This window comes from Lynx rufus, unplaced genomic scaffold (assembly GCF_022079265.1).
Source record: "Lynx rufus isolate CCGP_SWC_20201006 ecotype Redwood Valley unplaced genomic scaffold, mLynRuf1.p SCAF_3, whole genome shotgun sequence".
NCBI lineage: Eukaryota > Metazoa > Chordata > Mammalia > Carnivora > Felidae > Lynx > Lynx rufus.
Window position 1 is genome coordinate 61072 of NW_025814845.1, and position 19327 is coordinate 80398.

Below are 19327 nucleotides of genomic sequence, written 5' to 3' on the forward strand. Positions count from 1 at the left end.
ACTGGAGGGCAGGGACGGAGGGGGTGTCTCACGTAGGGGCACACGTGTCAAAGCGGACTCGTTCCGGAAGGGGCCTGACGGCAAGGGGCAGCCTTTGACATCGCGCTCACCAGGGTCTGTGTCGTGGGGGGCCTTAAAGGCCAGGCCTAGAATCTCGAGCACCTGACTTCGGCTCAGGTCATGATGTCGTGGTCTGTGAGTTCGAGCCCCGCGTTGGGCTCTGTGCTGACAGCTCGGAGCCTGGAGCCTGTTTCAGATTCTGTGTCTCCCTCTCTCTGCCCCTCCTCTGCTCACACTCTGTCTCTTTCTCTCTCAAATTTAAACATAAAGAAAGAGAAGAGAAGAGAAGAGAAGAGAAGAGAAGAGAAGAGAAGAGAAGAGGGAGTGGCAAGGTGCATGGGGATGAATAGTGTCCCTCAAAATTCATGTCCACCTAGGACCTCGGGAGGTGATGTATTCAATGAAGGGTCTTTGCAGATATAACCAGTTGAGGTGGGGGTCACACGGGGTAGGGTGGGCCCTAATCCAGAGACTGGTGTCCTTATAGGACGAGGCTCGGAGACACGTGCTGGGGTGAGGAGGCCGTGGGAAGACGGAGGCAGAGACGGGGGTGACGTGGCCACCAGGGGCTGTAAGGAGGGCGCCTCCAGAGAAAGTGGGGCCCTGTGGCACCTTGACTCTGGACTCCTGGCCCCGTGGGCTGGGACGGAATCTCCACCTGCTGAGCTAAGCCCCCCGCGTGGGATGCCGTGTAGTTCAGAGAACAGCCCCGGGCTGCACTTGGAGGAGGGACACGAGGGGTCCAGGTAGGAGGCTGACGCCAGCCCTGGGGACAAGGGAACAGGCGCCCGGGCGGTGGCGAGGGGGAGGGTCAGGGGTGCCATCCGGGACCTCGTCCACGTGTGTCACCAGGCTGCCCCCCGGGGGTAGGGGAGCGGGCTCGGGAGAGGGCAGGGCCTCAGCCACTCACTCAGACACTTGGCCCTGCACACTGATGTCACTCGTGCGCACAAACCCGACCTGGCCCGAGGCCGTGTGCCGGCCCAGGCACCAGGGCAGGCCGGGCACCCGGGCGCCCAGGACCTCGATGACGTCACCGCCTCGGAAGCTCAGCTCTTCAGGCCCGGAGCCCTGGTAGTCTGCCACTGCTGAGGCCAGGCCCACGGCTGCGGAAAGGAGGCCACGTCAGTGCTGGGGGCGCACCCCGGGGCTCTTGTCCAAGAACAGCTGGTCAGGGTTGCCGCGAAGTGTGGCCGCTGCACGCAAGGGGCTGGACATCTAGGGGCCCCCGGAGGGGGCGCTTCCTCCGCACAGCGAGCATGGGAAACTGAGGCCCAGAGACATTAACTAACTTGGCCCGGGGCCGTCTGTAAACATACATCCCTCTCCCTCGGGGCCTCGCAGCCACTTCCCAGGTATACAGGGCCCTGCCAGCTTGGGGCAGAGCAGAGAGCACTGGACCAGGAGCCCAAGTCAGAGCCCCACTCTGGCCTCTCGGGAGAAGACCCAGCACCTAAGCCTCCAGACCCTCATGAGCTCACGCGGCAACATCAGCGGGAGCCTAGCCCACCCGTCCCAGGGCCCTCTGAGGTGTCTCAAGTGCGGCTGGAGAGAAAGCAGTGCTTGATGGGTGCTCTGTGAATGGGACCCTCGGGGCTCCCCGGAGGCAGCGACGGGGACGCGGCCCGGCTTCCCCGCACCCCGTGCGACAAAATCCGGGCCAGCCGGTGGACCTCTCTGAGCTTCGTTGTCTTAGCATGAGCTGCAGGGGATTCTAGCTACCCCCTCTGGCTTGGGGAGGATTCAGGGCCAGCACAGAAGCTTCCAGAATGCGGGTGCCTGCCCCTCCTTGCCCACGCCTTTCCCAGGGGAGAAAGGCCAGCGAAAGCATTTACCCATCAGCGGAACGTCTGACGTCACAGGGCCGCTCACGGAGTCGTCGATGGGGTCCCAGGCGACCCTGAGGGCCCACCTGGAGGGAGACATGAGAGGATTTCAGATGTGAAGTGAGTGGACGATGCGTAGACGGGATAAGTCAGCAGCCCCCAGGGACCCAAGTAAATTTCACCACTTGCCACCACTATGCACATACAGGCACACACACACCTGCCCAGGTGGGCAGCCTCAGACCTCGGCATGTGGCCGTGCCTGCAGGGAGTCCCCTGCCCGTCCTCCGGCTGGCCTCCTGAGAAACCTCCCTCCATTAGCCCGGGGCAGCAGCCAAGCCATTGCCAACTACTTCACAGATTCTAAACATCAGGTCATCGACTTTCTCTCTTTGCTTTGGCTGCCAGGAAGCTCCAAGCCAAGTTAACGCCTCACGCTCAGCTCCTGAGCAAGAACTGGCATGCTACCCAAGCTTCCTCTGCCTTGGTTTTCATTTGTACAGATTTCCACATGCCTCCTTCCTACGGGTGCACGGTAGGCAGCTGGCTCCCTCAAAAGCTTTTCAGAACGAGCCAGAACACGAAGCAAGGGCTCCACGCTGCACAGCCTGGTGCCATCGAATGCCAGCCCCGCCAGGGAATGTCAGCGTCCCCGGGCAGCTCGCAGCCCTGAGGCCCAGAGTTGGGCTCACTGTCACGGCCACACATGGGAAGCAACAGACAGGGTCAGGACCGGGTCTGCCTGGAGCACCGTCCAGCCCCTCTGGCTGAGGCTGGACCAGCGCCTGGGGGCGGGGGGCGCGGTGGGGGCTCCAGGAGGCCTGACGACACACAGGACGGGACCGGCCGGAAGCGGAGACACAAAGGTCGGTACCTACTGATGAAATGGAATCAGAGGTTCCGGAGCGGCCACCGCTGCCGTGTCCTGGGAGCACGTGCCGGGGCTGGGCGCCTTAGAGTCCGCTGCCGGGGCTGCGTCTCCCTGGGGGACCCCCGCGGCTCGCCTCAGGGGCTGCGGGCCTGCGCCCCGGGGGCTGGTGGTCACTCTCACGTGGCGGTCGGGACACAGGACAAAGAAAGGGCCTTCGAAGTGACAGACAGTGGCCTTCAGTGTGGGACCCACCCGTCCCCGCCAGGCCGCACGCGTGAAGGCAGTCCTGCGGGGTCTCCCCAGCCCTGGTCTCTGCCGCCCCCCCCAGACTGGAAGGCCGGCGCCGGCCTGGAGTCCCAGCTCTGCTCACACCTGCCCGGGGAGCCTCGCTGAACCTGCCCGGGGGCCTCAGTTTCCCTTCCTGTGGTCCCCAGGGTCCTGTCTGCCAGGACCACCGCCGGGAGCCCGGCCACAGCCGGCCGCCTTTCTTCGCGTCCGCAGCCAGGGTGAGACCGGCAGCTGCGTGTCCTGTTTGCTGCTGACCCGACCCGATGACGAGGCCACCTCGGCGCTCAAAGCAAGACCGCGTCGGGTCAGGACCCCGGGATGGCGGTGCCACTTGGCAGAAACGCTTTTTCTCTTCTTTCCTGGGGGCCTGGCCAGGTTTCTACAGCGAAGTGACAGGGCCTGGGCGCTTCATGGCTGGGGTCCCCCCCACGCCCCGCATGCTCCTCCCCGCACGAAGCCCCTGTCCGTCCCGGCGTGCACGCCGGGGCCTCCAGGACCCTCCTGCGGCCCGTGGCCCCCGTGGCCCCAGCATGGTGTGCCCCCGGCCGACGTCACCGTCATCATGCAACGCTCACCCTCCTGGGCGAGGAGAATCTCCTGTGTCCGTGTCAAGGCTTCCTGGTCCACGTGGACTTGGATGGTCGTCTCCTCGTCTTCGCTGGGCGCAAGCAGCCAGAAGGCCTGGTCCACGAGCAGGTTTTCCAGGCAGTGGTGAGTGAAGCCTGGGGGCCAGACGGGCCTGGTAACCGGCAGGCCCCAAAGGGAGACGCGGAAACCTTCACAGGCCGGCGCGGGGGGAGCCCTGCCCTGCCCTGGGGTCTCGAGGTGCCGTCTACAACCCAGGCAGCCCCAGGTCTGACCAACTGGGCTGTGAGTGGACCGGCCGTGACTGTGGGCGACACACTGGCCTTCTGTGACCCTCAGTCTCCTCGTCTCTGAGACGGGACAAGAGCCTTCGAGGTCGAGTGTGCTGGGGGGTTGGCACAGCCCTGCTCAAGGTGTGCAAGACGCCGTTGCTCTCATTGTCCACTCTGTCCGTCCTCAGACCCAGGTGGTGGGGCGAGGTCCCCGAGAGGACGCGGCCAGACCCTTGCGGATGCCTCCCAGCAGGCTGGGGGCGCTTTAGAAACAGAGCGCTTTGGATGAGCTGGAAATAGCCCGGTCTGCGCTCAGCCAGTCTGAGCTCAGCGTCCCCCGAGGTCTGGCCGTGCAAAGCTACCACACGGTGCAGCGCCGGGAGGAACTCGGAGCGCGGCCCAAATGCGGGCACAGATGGGCGTGCCTCTGTGTCCCCACCCATCACACCATTTCCCCCCCCGAGAGCAGGTGAGCGAGCCCCACTGCCCAGGCCGTCGTGAGCAACCCTAACCTGAAGCCTGATCTATGATATAACATCCTAGGCGTGTGACAAGTGTCCTCGGGGGGGGGGGGTCCCCATAACCAGCTCTGAGAAGGTCACCACCTTACCAAGAGCGTGGTAAGTGGAGAACTTCCAGATCTCTTCGAAAGTCTTAAACGACACCACAATCCGGTCCTGGTCACTGTGGATAGACAGCAGCCTGGCCGATAACTCCTTATGGGGAAGAAACAGTCCCGGGGGCCGTCAGGCATCTGACGGCCGGGAGGACGGAGCTGCTCGACAGAAACATCGTGATAAATGACCCAGGCAGGGGCGGAAGCACAGAGCCGATTCCTTGACAGCCCGAGGCCGGGGCCCTCGAGCCAGCCGTGGCTCCCTAGTGCCTCTGCTCAGCCCCGCTCCTTCCCTGAGCCCCTGGGGGCTCAGACTCTGGGCCTCGCTCTCGGTGACTCCGCACCAGGGACAGCAGGCTCTCAGGCAGGCTGCGCTCTCAGCCCCGTGCAGCCCCTTGTCTCCCAGCCCCTCCCGCGGCACTGATGCAGATGTCCACGCTCACCCTGCACCCGTCTCCTCTGACCCCCGTCCCGTGAACTAACTCCCCTGCTGGTGATGGGGCATTGGAATAACACCAGCAGGTACAAGGCACAGCGTGGTGTGTCCCGGGGAAGGGGAGCTACCAGGGCCCCACCTGACACGCTGACGATGGAAGCCACTCTTCTAATCTGGAGCCCGACCCTCGGTAAGCGGCCCGCGGGATTCGGCCGCTTGCCTGGCCCCACGAAGGGCGGCCAGTCCCGGGGCACCGCGCTGGTGCTCGCGTGCCGTCTGGACCCCCCCCTCCTCCCGGGGCCACCCCTGGCCTCTGTCCCCGTTCTCGAGCCCGGAGCCCCCGCACCTTCGCTCACGCGGGCTCGTTTTCCGCCCAGAGGAGCCAGACTCACCCCCAGCACGCTGGCCACTTCCCGGCTGTCATTTTCCAGCAGGCGGAGCCGGGCCCGCATTGCCCGCTGCAGGCTGGGGTCTGGAAGCCCCGTCTTCCTCCGCACGGCCAGCAGCTGCAGGGTCAGGTCTGGAAGGGGCCAGCGCCCAGCGAGCACTCAGCAAAGTCACGGGAGTCACCGTGACCTCCAGCCCCGACCTCTCCCACCGCCGGGCTCCAGACGGGGGCGTTCGAGTGCCAGCACGCACCCCAGAACCCACCGTCCTGCCCCCAAACTGACCCTTCCGCCTCTGTCCCATTTCCAGAAGGGCCCCCAGCCTCCTCCCTGCAGACCAAGGACACCTCCCTGCACCATACGGCACGTGGGTCCACCAGTGAGCTGTAAAACCAGGCCCAACCCACCGTGGCACCCCTTCCCGGGGCCCCGGGTCACGCCCCCCCTCCAGACCATTCTCTGGTCCACGGAGAGCCGGGGGGTCCCTGACACTGAGCTCTGGCTCGCTGTCTGCCCCAGCTCTCGGCACCCCCCAGGCAGTGCCATCCAGTGTCCTGAAGGGCGGCCGCCAGCCATGTGGGGCCATCGAGCTCTTGAAATGTGGCCGGTGCATCCGTGGGAACTAGATTTTAAATTTTATTTAAGTTAAGTCGGAACAAAAGCTCCCCCCCAGCCTCTTCTGTCCCTCCCATCTAGCCTGCGGCCTCTCGGCTGCCCTAGGACATCAGGACATCCCCCACCCTGCCCCAGGGCCTTTGCACTCACCACATCCTCCACCTACAGCACTCTCTCCCAGATCAAATCCTGGCCTGCCTGCCTGGCTGCCCTACAATTCAGATCTCGGCTCAAGTGCCCCAAGCCCACCCCCACCCCTGTCCTCCTAAGAGGCCTCCGAACCAGGCTGAGATCCCCGGGGCATGGACTGCTCCAAAGAGGTGGAGGGGGATGATGCAGGAGGAGAAGGCAGGGGGAAGGGAGAGAGAAAGGTGGGGGCGGAGAAAGAGAAGAAGGGAGATGGGGAGGGGAGTACAGGGGAAGGGAGGGGAGAGAAGGGCGGTATGGAGACTTCTGGAACCTGGAATCGGCCCCACTCCCCCAGCAGGAAGCGTGGCCGGCATTTCACAACTGGTTCTAAGATGTGCCCCTGCTCCCGTAAGAGGGCGGGGCTGCAAGCCAGACCCAGAAATAATCTGCCGCTTGCTCAACGCGCCGGCAGAGCCGGCTGCCCGGAAGGAAAGTCGGAAGAGGAGGGTGGCGAGGCAAAGGTGGGCCACTAACAGCGCCGGGGTTGCTGTGCCACCACAGCTGGGGGTCAGGAGCAGGGGCTCAGGGGTAGGGGGCTTCTGCCCGCCCCTTCCCCCCCACCACCCAGGGCTGCCTCCCGCATTTGCGCCCCGCAGAAAGCCCCCTGGCCCTCGGGGCCCCCTCCCCAGAAGTCAGTCCCCGGCCGCCGCTCCCAAGGGCCCTGCTCCTTCCTCTGCGTCCCTAACCCGGTCATGTCCCACCTGTGACGCCTCCCCAGAGCGTCACTTCCCCTGCATGTGGTCCAGCCTACTGGGCCGTGTCCCCTCCTCGGGCAGATGCAAACACAGACTCCACAGAAGCCCTTTCCAAAGGCAGACAAACTCCAGCCTTCGGGCCCCAAGTGGAAATGCAGAGTCCTGGGCCCTCCCCCAGCGGGGCTGGATGGGGACCTGGGCACGGGACCCGGCCATCTGCATCTAGGCAGTCTCCCTACCCCCACGGCGATCCTCAGGCGGGAAGTCTGGGGACCACACTTTGAAAATCACTGGGTTAGGGGCGCCTGGGTGGCTAAGCGTCTGACTTCAGCTCAGGTCATGATCTCAGGGTCCGTGAGTTTGAGCCCTGCACTGGGCTCTGTGCTGACAGCTCGGAGCCCGGAGCCTGCTTGGGATTCTGTGTCTCCCTCTCTCTCTCTCTCTCTCTCTCTCTGTCCCTCCCCTGCTCACACTCTGTTTCTTTCTGTCTCAAAAATAAATAAACATTAAAAAAAAAAAGAAGAAGAAGAGAAAATCTCTGCGTTAGACTTTCCTGAACCCGCAGGCCATGGGACAGTGAGGGTGGGCGCAAGGGGGGGCGCCCAGGGACCCCACATTCACGTCCCCACCCACACTGAACCCTGTGGCGCCATGTGGCATGTGAGGACATCTACCTGTGGGGCAGGTTCCCATCTGGCCGGGAGGGGTCCCAGCAGCCGGCCCAGAGCCGCCAGGGGCCGGGGAGGCATCTGTAACACAGCAGGTTTGGGGATCAAGGTCAGAACAGGCACAAACCCCCCCAATATTTCTGGAGGAAAAGAGGTGTGTCCGCACACCTGCGAGGGGACGAGGACGGGGCGGGTGTGAGGGTCTCCCTGTGCTGCAACAAACGGCACGAGTGTTGTCTTGCTGTGCCGGAGTCTAGAAAGTTCTCACCGGCTAAAACCAAGGTTTCGGCAGAGCCGGCTCCTGCTGGAGGCTCCGGGGGGTGGGGTGGGGGGGGTGGTCTGTCTCCAGCTCGTCCGCCCCCCTCGATCTCGGGTTCTTCCTCCAGTCTCAGAGCCAGAAGCCCGGCAGCCTCAGTGTCTCTGATTCTGACCCTGAGGTTTTCTTCCCATCTCAGGATCCTCGACTTACCCCCACCCCTAAAATCACTTCTGCCATACGTTCTGGGGATTAGGACGTGGACTTCTTTGGGGCCACCGTTCTGCTGACCCCAGAGGAGAGGTGACAGCCCGGAAGGAACCCAGAGTCCGGGGCAGACAAGGCTGTGTCCTGTTCAGTCTGTACCAGTCGCTGACCGAGGGTGAACCGCGCCCCCTCGGCCTCGTGAGGTGAGTAGGGCGCGGCTGACAACCCGGCTAGGGTTGTGGAGACACCCCGAAGTGCAGGGTCGGTGGAGGGGGCTCAGGCGGGGGCCAGAAGGGAGGACGGGCTCTGCAACTGAGCGACAGCCAGGAGTCTGCTGACCGGGCAGGTGTCTGACTGCAGGACCCCTCCCCCTTGGGTACCCAGGAGGGCCACCCTGGCCCCTTCCGTGTCCCTCACACCCGGAAGGACCGAGATGACAGACGTGATGTGCCTTGTGAAGCTCTGTTCCCATCCTCCCAGCGCATCCATCATCCACTGGCCACTCAGCTGGGCATCTCCTTGGGCAAGCCCCCTTTGGGAGACCCCCAACGGGCAGCCAGGCAGGGGACCGGGAGGAGGGAGGAGACGTGAGGACAGGGGAGCCTGGGGAAGGGCAGGAGGCACAGGCCGTCCCTGCCTCGGGGAGGGTCTTTCCCCTCCTTCCCTCATCTCCAGAGCCCAAGGAGGTAGACAGCGGGGTCCTGGAGATCCCCTTGCCACCCCTCAGGTTCCCAAGTGGGGAAACCGAGGCCCAAGTCAAGCCAGTGACAATCAGGATTACACCAGGGCCCGGGCAGGAGCGCGGCCATGCTTCTCAGAACAGCCTCCTGAGCCCATGTCTCTGGGTTCATCTCCCCCCCCCCCACCGAAAGAGGCCCGGACTGGTCCTTGCCCGGTCCTTCCTGGCCACTGGGCCCCTCCCAGGGCGTCCTCCTCAGAGGAATGGGGCCGTCCCATGCTGAGCAACCCCAGGGCTTTATGTCCTGAGGACAAAGCAGGACTGCGGGAACGCAAAGGTTTGTAACAGAGCCGTTCATCGAGGTGCAGCCGTTCTAGAACTTTCCCAGCCCCCTTCCCCTTCGCCACGCCAAGTTCGGCTATCGCGGACACGCGCCCCTGGAGACACACTAGCTGGGCCCCCGTCTCTCGCAGGGTGAGAGGGCACTCACTGGGCACGGGACTCTGTTTTGACACACACCCTGGCCACAGACACGGCTCCGTCCGCGGGCGGCTGGACAACAGGGAGGACGGTCCGAGCTGTACTCACCACCTCTGACCACAGCCTGGGCTTCCTCGGGCCCCACGCGCTCCCAGGCGACCGACGAGCTCACGGCCACTCTCTGGACCTCGTGGCCGCGGCCACTGCCTCCTGAGGGCCCCGCAGGCCCCCTCCCCATCGGGGCCGGCCCCTCGCCAGCCGCGTCCCCTGGGCCCTCCATGACGGGCGGTGGCACCATCAGCACCGGGGGCTCCGCATGCCCGCTGGCCGCTGTGGGGAGAGGAGAGGGTGGTGGTCAGCGCTGAGGCCTCTCCGGGAACACGGGTGCCCACGGAGAGGCCGCCACGGGGGCCGGGGTCAGGAGAGAAGCCTCTGCTTTGCCTGGAGGGTGTCTGCTTCCTTTCAGAGGTCTGTCCGTCTGTGCGTCACTGCCTCCCCGGCTAGGACGACCCTCCGAACCCCCAATCCCCCAGCCACGTGCTCTTCCCGAGACGGGTGCGGCGTTTGCCCGGTGAGGAGGCCAACACCGGCCTCGCCTGCAGGTGGACAGACGGGGCCCCGTTCTTGCCGGCCCACGGGCCACTAGGAAATAGCTCAGAGCCCGACCCGTCCTGGTGCTCGAACATCCCTGCAAGCGCTGGATGGATGTGTGGGAACAGGGAGCAGAGAAGTCCTCGCGCAGCACCTTGCATTTGAGATGAGTCCCCCCTCGTGTCCCGTCCAGCTAGCGCTGAGACGGACTCCCCCAGAGGCAGTCACTCGGGTCCGACTCGTACAAGCCTCAGTGTCGCTGTGAGTTCCCAAGAGATCCCGTTGCCCCTTACAGCGACCCCCTCGGCTCCAGCTGGCTCAGCGGGCTCGGCCTGGGCTCTCGTGGGGCCACTGGAACGCGGTCCCATCCCACTGGTCAGGAAATGGGCCAGGTTCCGGGCCGCCGCGGAGGAAAGGAAGCAGGTGGGGGACGGCAGGGAAGGAGGAAGTGGCCGAGGCAGAACCGAGGCGGATCGGGCCACTGCTCCCCACTCCGGGCGCCCTTGGGCCTCCCAGCCTCCCTCCCCCCACCGCCCCCCCACCAGGAACCGTCATCAAGCTTCACTCGTGCCTGGGGTCAGAGATGAGAGGCTGTTACAAATGGACACACGGTGCTCCTGGGGTGGGAGCTCTGTCACCACTCAGGACACAGGGCAACACAGAGTCCCCTTTCCAAAGGAAGGGGGGGGGTGGTGGCAGGGCCAGGGCTGAGGAAGGGAGGGGAGGACTCCCAGCTGTGGCCATTGGGACCGGGTGCAGCCAGGTCTTGGGGACACAGGTGGCAAGGGATGGCCCTGCTCGGTCACGTTTCACATGGAGGCCGCTGAGACAATGCTAGGACGCACAATTAAGGGAATCCCCCTTATTTCGGGCCTCCCTGATCCCTGATGATGAGCTATGGGATTTCAAGCCAAAGCCGGAACAGGCCGGCGGGAATCCCCTCTGCACAGAGCACACAGAGACAGGAAAACACCCCCGGCCCCCCTCTCCGGGGACAACAATGCCAGTGTGGCTTCCTCCCGGCCCACCCCCTTCCCGACGGATGCTGGGGAGCAGGGCCCGGGCGGCGGACAGAGAACTCGGAGGCAGCAGCGTGGAGCCCCCAGCCTGGACAGCCCCACCGGCGCCCGGCCCTGTCTCCCCACTGCACCTGCTGCCCATGGCGGGAGGCAGGACGCACACTGGGGCAGCCGGGGAGGCGCCGTGGGTCTGGGGTGCAGCCCAGATGAGGTGAAGGCCCCCAGAGGCGTTGAGCACCCCCACGAAAGCTGAGGAGCCACTGAAGCGTTTAAAGCCCGGAGTAGCGGGTTTGGTTCTGTGCCTTGGAAAGTTCCCTCTGGCACTTGTGCAGAACGAACTGAGGAGAGTGGAGACAGGGCCGCCCTGGGCCTCGGGTTTATTTCCTCCCCTCAAATTTTCACCAAAAACAAAGGGGCAGCTGGACCTTTACTAGACCCAGTGTGGAATATTTTCACAACTCTTTACAGAACCCCATCCGTTCAAAGCCCCTGTTCCCGCCTCCCTCCAGACTCCCCAAACCCGAGGACTGGAGAGCGAGCGGGGTTCCCAGAAAGCCACCCGCACGTGCCAGGGCTGGTTCCGGGGCAAAGAGAGCTCTCCTGACGCTGGAGGTGAGGGGAAGGGCGCCGGGCAGTCAGGAGGGGAGCAGGGGGAGGTGGGGACCGCGTGTGGAGGGGCTGACAGGTGGCCGTCCATGTCGCCAACGGCACGGTGGGGCAGAGCCCCAGAGACGGCCAGACGTCTGAGGTCGCTGCAGCCCTGCTGTCCCAACAGCTGGGTGAGTGGAGAGCGAGGGCGGGGGCCCAGACCTCAGGCTCCCACCCCCTGACCCCAGGGGACAGGCCGACCCCTCCCGCCTTGTGCTCCTCCCAAGCTGAACAGGACGAGCAGGGTCACCGGTAAGGCCCCCGCCCGCCCTCCTTCCTGGCCTTGGGGATTAGTGGTCAGGGCTCCCGTGGGAGCCCCTGCTCGGCCCCCGACACACTCAGTCCAGCCACACGTGTCCTCCACGGGCTGGGCACCAGCAGGCATCCCAGGGGCACTGGGTAAGCGGTGGCAGCTCGGCCGGTGGCCACGCACGCCACAGGCTCCCGGACGGTGACTCGGGGGGTGGGGAGGGCCTCGGCCCCCAGGGGCTTTGCCCGGCCCACCGCCCCGCGGACCCTCCGTTTCATTCCCCGAAATGCTAGAGCCACTCCTGCCGGGGCCTTCTCAGCCCATTCCAAGCCAGGATTGCCTCTACGATCCGAACGACGAAGGCGGAAAGAAGGAAAAGTCGGAACGGCCACAATAGCTGCAGAGGCAGGGCTCCCCGGGTTTCTGGTGCCCCTCGTGTGGCCTTGCCAGACAGCCCCTCACTACGGGGAAACAGGGACCCTCCCCCCCCCCCCACAGGGACCAACACTCCCCCAGCAGCCCAAGGCCCCCAAGGCTTACAGAGGCCATGCCCCTGCCCCTCCTCCAACCGGGACCTGATTCCCATCTGAGGGGCACAGCCTGGGGGGGTCAGGAGGCACCTGACCCAGGGAGCGGCCAGCACCCCACCCCCCCGCACACGGCCAGGCCCCGCAGCCCCTCCCCTCTCCAGGGATGCTGCCAGGGCCCAGGGGAAGAAGCCCGCTGGGGTCTGCAGTCACCCAGGGCCGTCTCCACACAGCCTCGTCACTCAGGCCCTGGTGCCTGCACCCCCTGCTCCCCGCGCCGTCTCCCTCCTCATAAAGCACGAGGCCCCCTCCGCATCTTCCTGGATATGGCTCCGCGTGCCGGCCACCCGCCCCAGCCCCCAGCCACGTCCAAGCCCCAGTTGATTCTTTCCCTTCTCGCCTCACCAACTCTGCTCCCCACACCTGCTCCCGCACCGCTGCCCGCCACAGGTGGATGTCAGGACCGGGGCGCTCAAGGGGCTTTGAGGTCAGTCCGCCGTCCTTCTGCCCTTCCATTGCGAAGCCCACGCAGGGGCCCAGGCCTCCCACCCCGCCGGCCACGTCACCCTTCAGGGGACAGGTCCGCGTCCCCACCTTGGGTACAGGAGGGGCCCCGGCAGCCGGATGTCAGCCTTTCGTTCTGCCCGCCTCTGCCCGCGGGTCAGGACTCGCCCGTCCGTGTGTGCGTCCGGGCCATCGTCTGGGCTCCCGGCAGCCTCAGGGACAGCTTCCTGAGGAAAGGGGAGGCTTCCTGGGCTCACGGACCCTCCCCCCTGCTCAGTGATGGATGTGCCCGAGCAGGCGGGGCCCCCAGTGACAGGCCTCAGCCCGGGGTTCCTAGTCGCGGCCGGAGATGAGGAAGTGAGCCCAATCTCTGCCCAGAGTTCCCTCCCCGCTGGTTCCTATAATGGCCTTGCCTGGCCTCCTGCCGTAGACGCGGCTCCCACACTGCCGGGGCCGCTGACCTGCGGTCCTGGGGGCTGCTCGCTGGTCACCATCAACGGCAGACTCTCCCTTCCGGCCTTTCCCTCTCTGTTCGGTGTATCTGGGACAAACCCAGGGGGCACCTGCTGGGTCCGCAGCAGCCCCCAGGCCCTGGCCAGCGCCCAGCCCAGGAGGGGGGAGTGTGGCCCCAGAGCACAGACACGTGGGGTCGATGGGCCGGGAAAGCCTGCGTGCCCCCCTCAGCCCACCTGGAGGGTGAGAACGAAAACTCGCGCCTCACGGGGACGTCGACGCAGTGAACAGATGGTACTCCAGGGTGGCAGCTGGCACTTAACAAGTGTGGGTTTAGCAGAGGGCGAGATCGTACCCTTCCAGCCCGGAATACGTTCAGGGAGGTCTGGTCGGAGCATTCACTGGGCTCGTACTGAACAAATACCTTGTGGGCCCACGCAGACCTTGTCCAAGCTCCAAGAAGCATCTCTTCACAGCTGTCTGGTCACCCCGGGACTGGGGCGACCAGTGTCCCCCAGATTCGTACCCACCAGGGAACCTCAGAAGGCATCTTATAAGAAGAGGAGGGACACAGACAGACAGACACGGGGTGGGGGCCATGTGACCACAGAGGACAGACGGAGGATGCGGCCCACCGCCCAGGAGCGCCTGGAGTCCCAGGAAGAGGCGGGAAGTTCCCTCCCCTGGAGCCCCTGGAGGGAGCCGGACCCTGGAGACACCTTGAGTTTGGACTTTGGGGCACTGGACCACGAGAGAGTCAGGTCTCATCGCCGGCCGCCGCGTGTGGGGCTGTGTCGCGACAGCCCCGGGGAACTAATTCACCTGTGACCCCCGCGCCTGCTTTCTCTGCCGGAGGCAGGGTGGAGCTCACCCACGTCATGGGATTTTGTGAGAGTCAAGTCAGAACGGCCCATACGGGATGCGTCGTGGTCACTGACAGCGGTGTTGACGTTCTGAACAGACAGCACCCCCAAGTGCTAACCAAGCACGGCCGTTTAATCTTCGTGATGACCCAGGGAGCGGGGGGAGGGGGCTGCCACTGTGCCCTTTTCACAGGTGGCCAACCTGAGGCTTACAGCCAGGGACCCGGCCCCGGGGCCGGGGCGGGGGGGGGAGGGGAGCACACATGGGATTCGAACCCAGAGGAGCCGAGTGCAGCACCTGTCTCGGGCCCCCACCCCGCCTCCCGCCAGGAGTTCAGCCACAGAGCTGGGGGTCCTGGGGCGCCTGGAGGGGTCACTGGAAGCCGGGAGAGGGTCTCAGTTGGTGTGCTGGGAGCACGTACCCAGGGCAGGACCTGGCGTTGGAAATCCTGGGCCCGTGTCCTCCCCCACGACCGTCTGGTGGGTGCCCCTGGTCCGGGCACTCGCCCCATCTAGTTGGCGGGAAAGAGGCCCAGGGTTGGTGACCTCGGAGTGGCCAGGCCACCGCTGCAGAGCCACCCTGGGCTGTCTTGGGGCGTCCCCTGTGGTGTGTGCCCGAGGTGGCACCGTTCCAGGGCGGGGGACGAGATCCCCGAGACCCGGAATCCCTTATCGCAGGCCGCGTGCTCAGCCGGGGGACAGGCCAGCTGAGCGCCCGCACGGAGTGGGGTCAAGCGAGCTCACAGAAGCCAGGCTGGGCCAGCGTTCCAGAGTTCCGGCTGCCGTCTACTAGCCGGGACCCAGACCTCCGGGCTCCCCAGGCCACAGCTCTGCTCCCACGGTCCCAACACAGCAGAAAAGGCTTCGAGAAATCCAAAGTTGAGAGGCTGTTCTTAGACCCCACCGTGCGCGGCAAGACCCGGCTCCGGGGCCAACACCTGCCCCGCCCGGCCCAGCGCCCCCCATACCTGCTCCCGCTGCTCAGACGACGCTCACCGCCCGGTCGGGGGCGGGGGGGTGGGCGGCAGGACCGCAGGCACCCGGTGGTGGCTCCCGGCCCCTCGCTGGCTGGCCCCGCGGGCTGTCCCGGCAGCCGGGCCGGCCGACCGCCCACAGCCCAGCTGTCCGCACCGCGGCTGCCACCACCCCCTGCTTCCTGCCACACTTCCTCCCTGCGCCCCGGGCCGGTGGCGAGAGGTTGGCCCAGCGCGCCTGGCGTTGATCATTAGCTCCTCCCTGGACCAGCTCCAGGCCCGGCCGCCTGCCCACCGCCCAGCCCCCAGGCTGTGAGAGCCGGGGAACCACCCAGGTTCCAGCCTGGGCCCCGGGCTTGGGGAAGTGCACCAGCCACTGGCCGAGCGGCCCCGCCAAACCTCAGCCCTGCTCTGTTCCTCTTCCACTTGCCCCACACGGACACACACGCACGGACACACGTGCAGCCCCGTCCCTCTGCCAGGTGCTACCCCAGCCCATTGGCTCGCCAGGGACAGATCGGGGTCGGACCACAATTCTCCTTGCTCCCTGACTTCCCACCGGCTCTGGGCCCCACCTGGGGACCTGGGCTCCGCTCACCAGGGGTAGGGGGGAGCTAGGCAGGGAATGAACTGGGGTCAGCCCGCAGCCCCGTCCTCCCGTGCGCTCACTGAGGCAGGGGCACGGCTCCAGTCGCCGGCCCCAGCCGGGCCCCAAGAATCACGGCAGGAAAGCCACCTTCTCCCCTGTCCTGTGCTCAGACGGGCCAGGCTTTCACACCGGCCTGGATCAGACCAGGAAAAAATCTCCAATTCAGTAGAAATGTGACTGTTTCACGCACAGTGAAACTGAGGCTCAGGGAGGTCACGTGATATGCCCAAGGCCAGTGACGATTAGAAGAGCCCAGAACGGGTCTGACAGATGCCAAAGCCCCGAGGCCAGGGTTTCTAAGGGCCGCACTGCTGACACTTGGGACGATCACCCTTTGCCGTGGGGAGTGGCTGCTGTGTAGACGTGGGATTTCAGCAGCACCCCGGCCCGGCCAGCAAGATGCCCGTACCACCCACAGCCCAGCTGTGACGGCCACACACATCTCCAGACGTTAGTCACCTGGGGACAACGGTCCTCACCCTCCTGCCCACCTGTCCTTCCTCTCACCAGCTCCTGGTGTCACCCACAGCCACCAAAAGTTACCAATTCCCCTCCCTCCCTGCGGGGCCAGAGCCCAAGTGCCTCACTGGGTGGAGCCGGCCACTGAGGCCGAGAGCGGGCGAGGGGCTCCCTCTGGGGGCTCCAGCAGGTCACGGGCACAGCCATGCCCGGCACACGCCCAGCCCGGCCACCCCGCCCGCTGCACAGAGACCCCACAGCGGGAGCCAAGGGTCAGGGGGAGGCGTTTTCACAGTCTCCTTGGCCGCGGGCAGATCTGACGCTCCTCTGTGGGTCCCAGGGGCCGGAGCAGGGGGTACAGCTGCTTCCTCGGGCAACTCCTTCCCTCTGGGAGGTGTGGCCTTGTCTCCCTGGAGGGACAGCTGTGAGGGTCACACTGCCAGTGTCCTGGGGCTGCCGTGACAGAGCTCCACAGACCGGGTGCCTCGGTCCTTCCCCGTCTGGAGGCCAGAAGTCTAAATCAGGCCTGGGCGGGCCTGCGCCCCCTCCCGAGGCTCCTTCCCGCCTCTTCCAGCTCCCGGGGCCCCGGGTGCTCCTGGGCTCCCGGCCACGTCGCTCGGGCTCCCCCAGCAGCACGTGGCCACCCCTGCACGTCTCCTCTTCTCTTCCGCCAGGTGGTGTTCTGAGGTTCCCGTGGGTCACCATCCCGCCCAGGACCCCTAAACACCCGTGGGAGTGGGGAGCAGGCTCAGGACAGGGCAGCTGGTGAACGCTCACACCCGCCTGCCTGGCCACAGCGCCGCCCTCTGGTCACGCCTCAGCCACCCGTCGTCCTTCAGGGGCGCGTCCTCCTGCCCATCTCTGGGAGGCCTGAACAAGGTCCGGGTGCCCTGTCCTGAGGCTCCTCCGGGGCGAGAGTCCTCACTGCTCCTTCCTCGCAGACACCTGCCTCTCCGTCTCCCCACCCTCCTCCATCCACTCCAGCCCTGCTTCCAAACTGCCCAGCCCAGCGGGGCCTGCCCAGCGCCCTGTGCCTCTGCCCTCACAGCCCTGGGGACCGGTGATGCCCTCGTCCGTGTGAAGGACCCACTGCGCATTGGAAGTTGGATTCTCCTTGCCCCCCCTCTGCAGGATGGGTGCTCCTCCCCTGCGGCCACTCTCCGGGGCGGGCCTGCCTCCCCCATCCGGACACAGGGGCCCCAGCCCCCTTTGCAGGGCAGCTGGCCACCTGCGGATGCCCATGGATGGGCCCACAGCACCCCTGGGCCCCCCTGTCACCCCTCCGGCCTTCTCACCGGAGGGGAGAGCTCCTACCACAAGGGGTAGGAGGTGGGCACCTGCATCTGTGGACAGCACCTTGAAGGTCAGCTCTGCCGCGCTGGCCACACGACCTTGGCGTTTTGGATTCTCACGGAAGCCCCAGATGGGGTCAGATGCTACTCTGCGGTCTTAGTCTCGGTCATCATGAGGATGAAACTAGACGCAGGAATTGCTCTAACAGACCAAGTGCAGACCATTGCTACAGCTGCACGTAAATGTCTGTTCATTTTACAAATGCCCGTGTCCAGGCTCTCCGGTGGCCGAGGCCCACGGGCACCAGGGGCAGAGCTCTCCAGGCAAACGAGAGCTCTTGGCTGCCCGCCCCTCGTTATGCCCCTCGCAGCCCGGAGTTGGCCTGTGCCACGGCCCGGGGGACCCCGGGGGCTGCTCCTGGGCACCAGCACGGAGACCTCCCTCTCCGCCCCCTGCGTGCCCTCCACGCATCCCCCTGCTCCTCTCAGCCTCCGCCCCGAGCCCGTGAGGTGCGACCCCCGGCTCTCCAGCCTGCGCTCCAGAACCCCACCGTGCGCACGACACCAGATGCTTGGCCTCTTCTCCCTTTGTTTTTCTGGAAATTGTGCTGAACGAGGTCTCAGATGGGCTCCACATCCATAACAGGGTCTGGACACACTTCCTCTCCTGGCCATTGTCCCCTGCGGCGGCCCGAGACCCCGCATCCTGTTTGTCTCCGCAGCTACGCTCTTGGTCCAAGGCCGGGGGCGGGGGTTTCCCAGGGCCTCCCCGAGCGTGCCCAGCGTTCGTCCGCGCTGCAGAGCACTCAGACTCCACAGGATGCACCCCAATTCCCCACGGCACACCCCAATCCGGTGTCTCGACTTTGCACGGCGCACCCGGACTCTGCTGATCGCACCGACCCCAGAGAATGCAGCCCTAAGCACAGGGGTGCCGGATTCCGCACCGTGCACCCCCAACTCCGGAGTGCACCCCAATTCCGCAAGTGCACCCCAGGAACCCTCCAGAGGAAGAACACGAGCTTTCTAGGTCAGGGGACTTTGCAAACAAGGGTCCCTCGTGGAGGCTGGGTATGCGGCCGGCCCACACTGCCCAGGCTGTGAGTCCCTCTGGGAGAGCCTGGCACTCCCGGGGTCTCGATGCCCCCCTTGCAGAAGGTGGAGTCCCACGTGGAGGTCTCTAAGTGCCCTCCCCCCACCCACACACGCCTCAACGGCTCTGGTGCCTAACAAGGCTGCGGTAATAAATCCCATCACACTTGCCAAGAAGATGCTAGATGCGTGGGTTAGAGCCCTCCTGGTGTGAGTGTTACCGCCACGCGCTGGACGCAGAGGCGGCTCCCGCCCAGGGTCGCGGGGCCCGCAGGCAGTGGCGCCAGCCGGGGTCTCAGGTCCACCCAGCACCGGGGCGGATGCCCTGACTCCCAGGAACCCGGAGAGCAAGTCCGGTCCGAGGCCGGCGTTTGCCAAGTCATCAGACCCCATGCTTCGAGCACCACAGTCTGATTTTAATTCTCTCGGACGGCGATTCTGCCCCTTTTCACGTCACAGGGACCGGCCGATGTCTCGCTGAATCGTAAGGTGCCGGGGGGGCACGTCTGGAAGCTGCCCAGCTGGCCACAGACTCCGGTGTCCGTAGGGCTTTTCCGAGCACCTGCCTCTGGGGCCCGCCTTTCCCCTCCTCCAGGAAGCCCTCGTGCAGGTATGAGGGTCCTGGGTGGAAAGCAAAGCAAACCGTGAGGGCGGCGCTTTCCCCGACAGAGGGGCGAGCACGTTTGGGAAGCGGGATGGCTCGTGTCCCGCATTTTGCCGCTCGGGACGAAGAGACACGTGTTCTAGCCAGTGTGGAAGCCGTGGGCACGACTCCCCGCACCCGGGAGAGCACGCGTGTCCGCGGAAGGCCGGGGCCTGACACACCACAGCCCACGCTCAGGGTGGGAGGCTGGCCTGGCCTGTGTCCTCTGTGCGG

General features: G+C 65.6%; 1 protein-coding gene across 5 annotated transcripts in view; it reads right to left on the reverse strand.

The window, feature by feature from the left end:
* SH3TC1 (SH3 domain and tetratricopeptide repeats 1) overlaps positions 1 to 15126 on the reverse strand; it is a 32794-nt gene extending 17668 nt beyond the window's left edge. The window contains exons 1-12 of one of the 5 annotated variants that reach the window (XM_047091114.1): positions 14953 to 15125; positions 14407 to 14496; positions 13358 to 14074; positions 12759 to 13209; positions 9238 to 9459; positions 7514 to 7588; positions 5347 to 5474; positions 4513 to 4618; positions 3621 to 3767; positions 2765 to 2969; positions 1896 to 1972; positions 971 to 1166 (exon numbers count right to left, since the gene is read on the reverse strand). In XM_047091114.1, coding sequence (XP_046947070.1) covers positions 971 to 1166; positions 1896 to 1972; positions 2765 to 2969; positions 3621 to 3767; positions 4513 to 4618; positions 5347 to 5474; positions 7514 to 7588; positions 9238 to 9427 — 1124 coding nt within the window. In that variant the 5' untranslated portion in view covers positions 9428 to 9459; positions 12759 to 13209; positions 13358 to 14074; positions 14407 to 14496; positions 14953 to 15125. Of the gene's footprint in view, positions 1 to 970; positions 1167 to 1895; positions 1973 to 2764; positions 2970 to 3620; positions 3768 to 4512; positions 4619 to 5346; positions 5475 to 7513; positions 7589 to 9237; positions 9460 to 12758; positions 14075 to 14406; positions 14497 to 14952 lie in introns of all 5 variants that reach the window. The other 4 variants (XM_047091113.1, XM_047091117.1, XM_047091115.1 and 1 more) reach the window with 4 other exon arrangements.
* Between the last annotated feature and the right edge of the window lie 4201 nt (positions 15127 to 19327).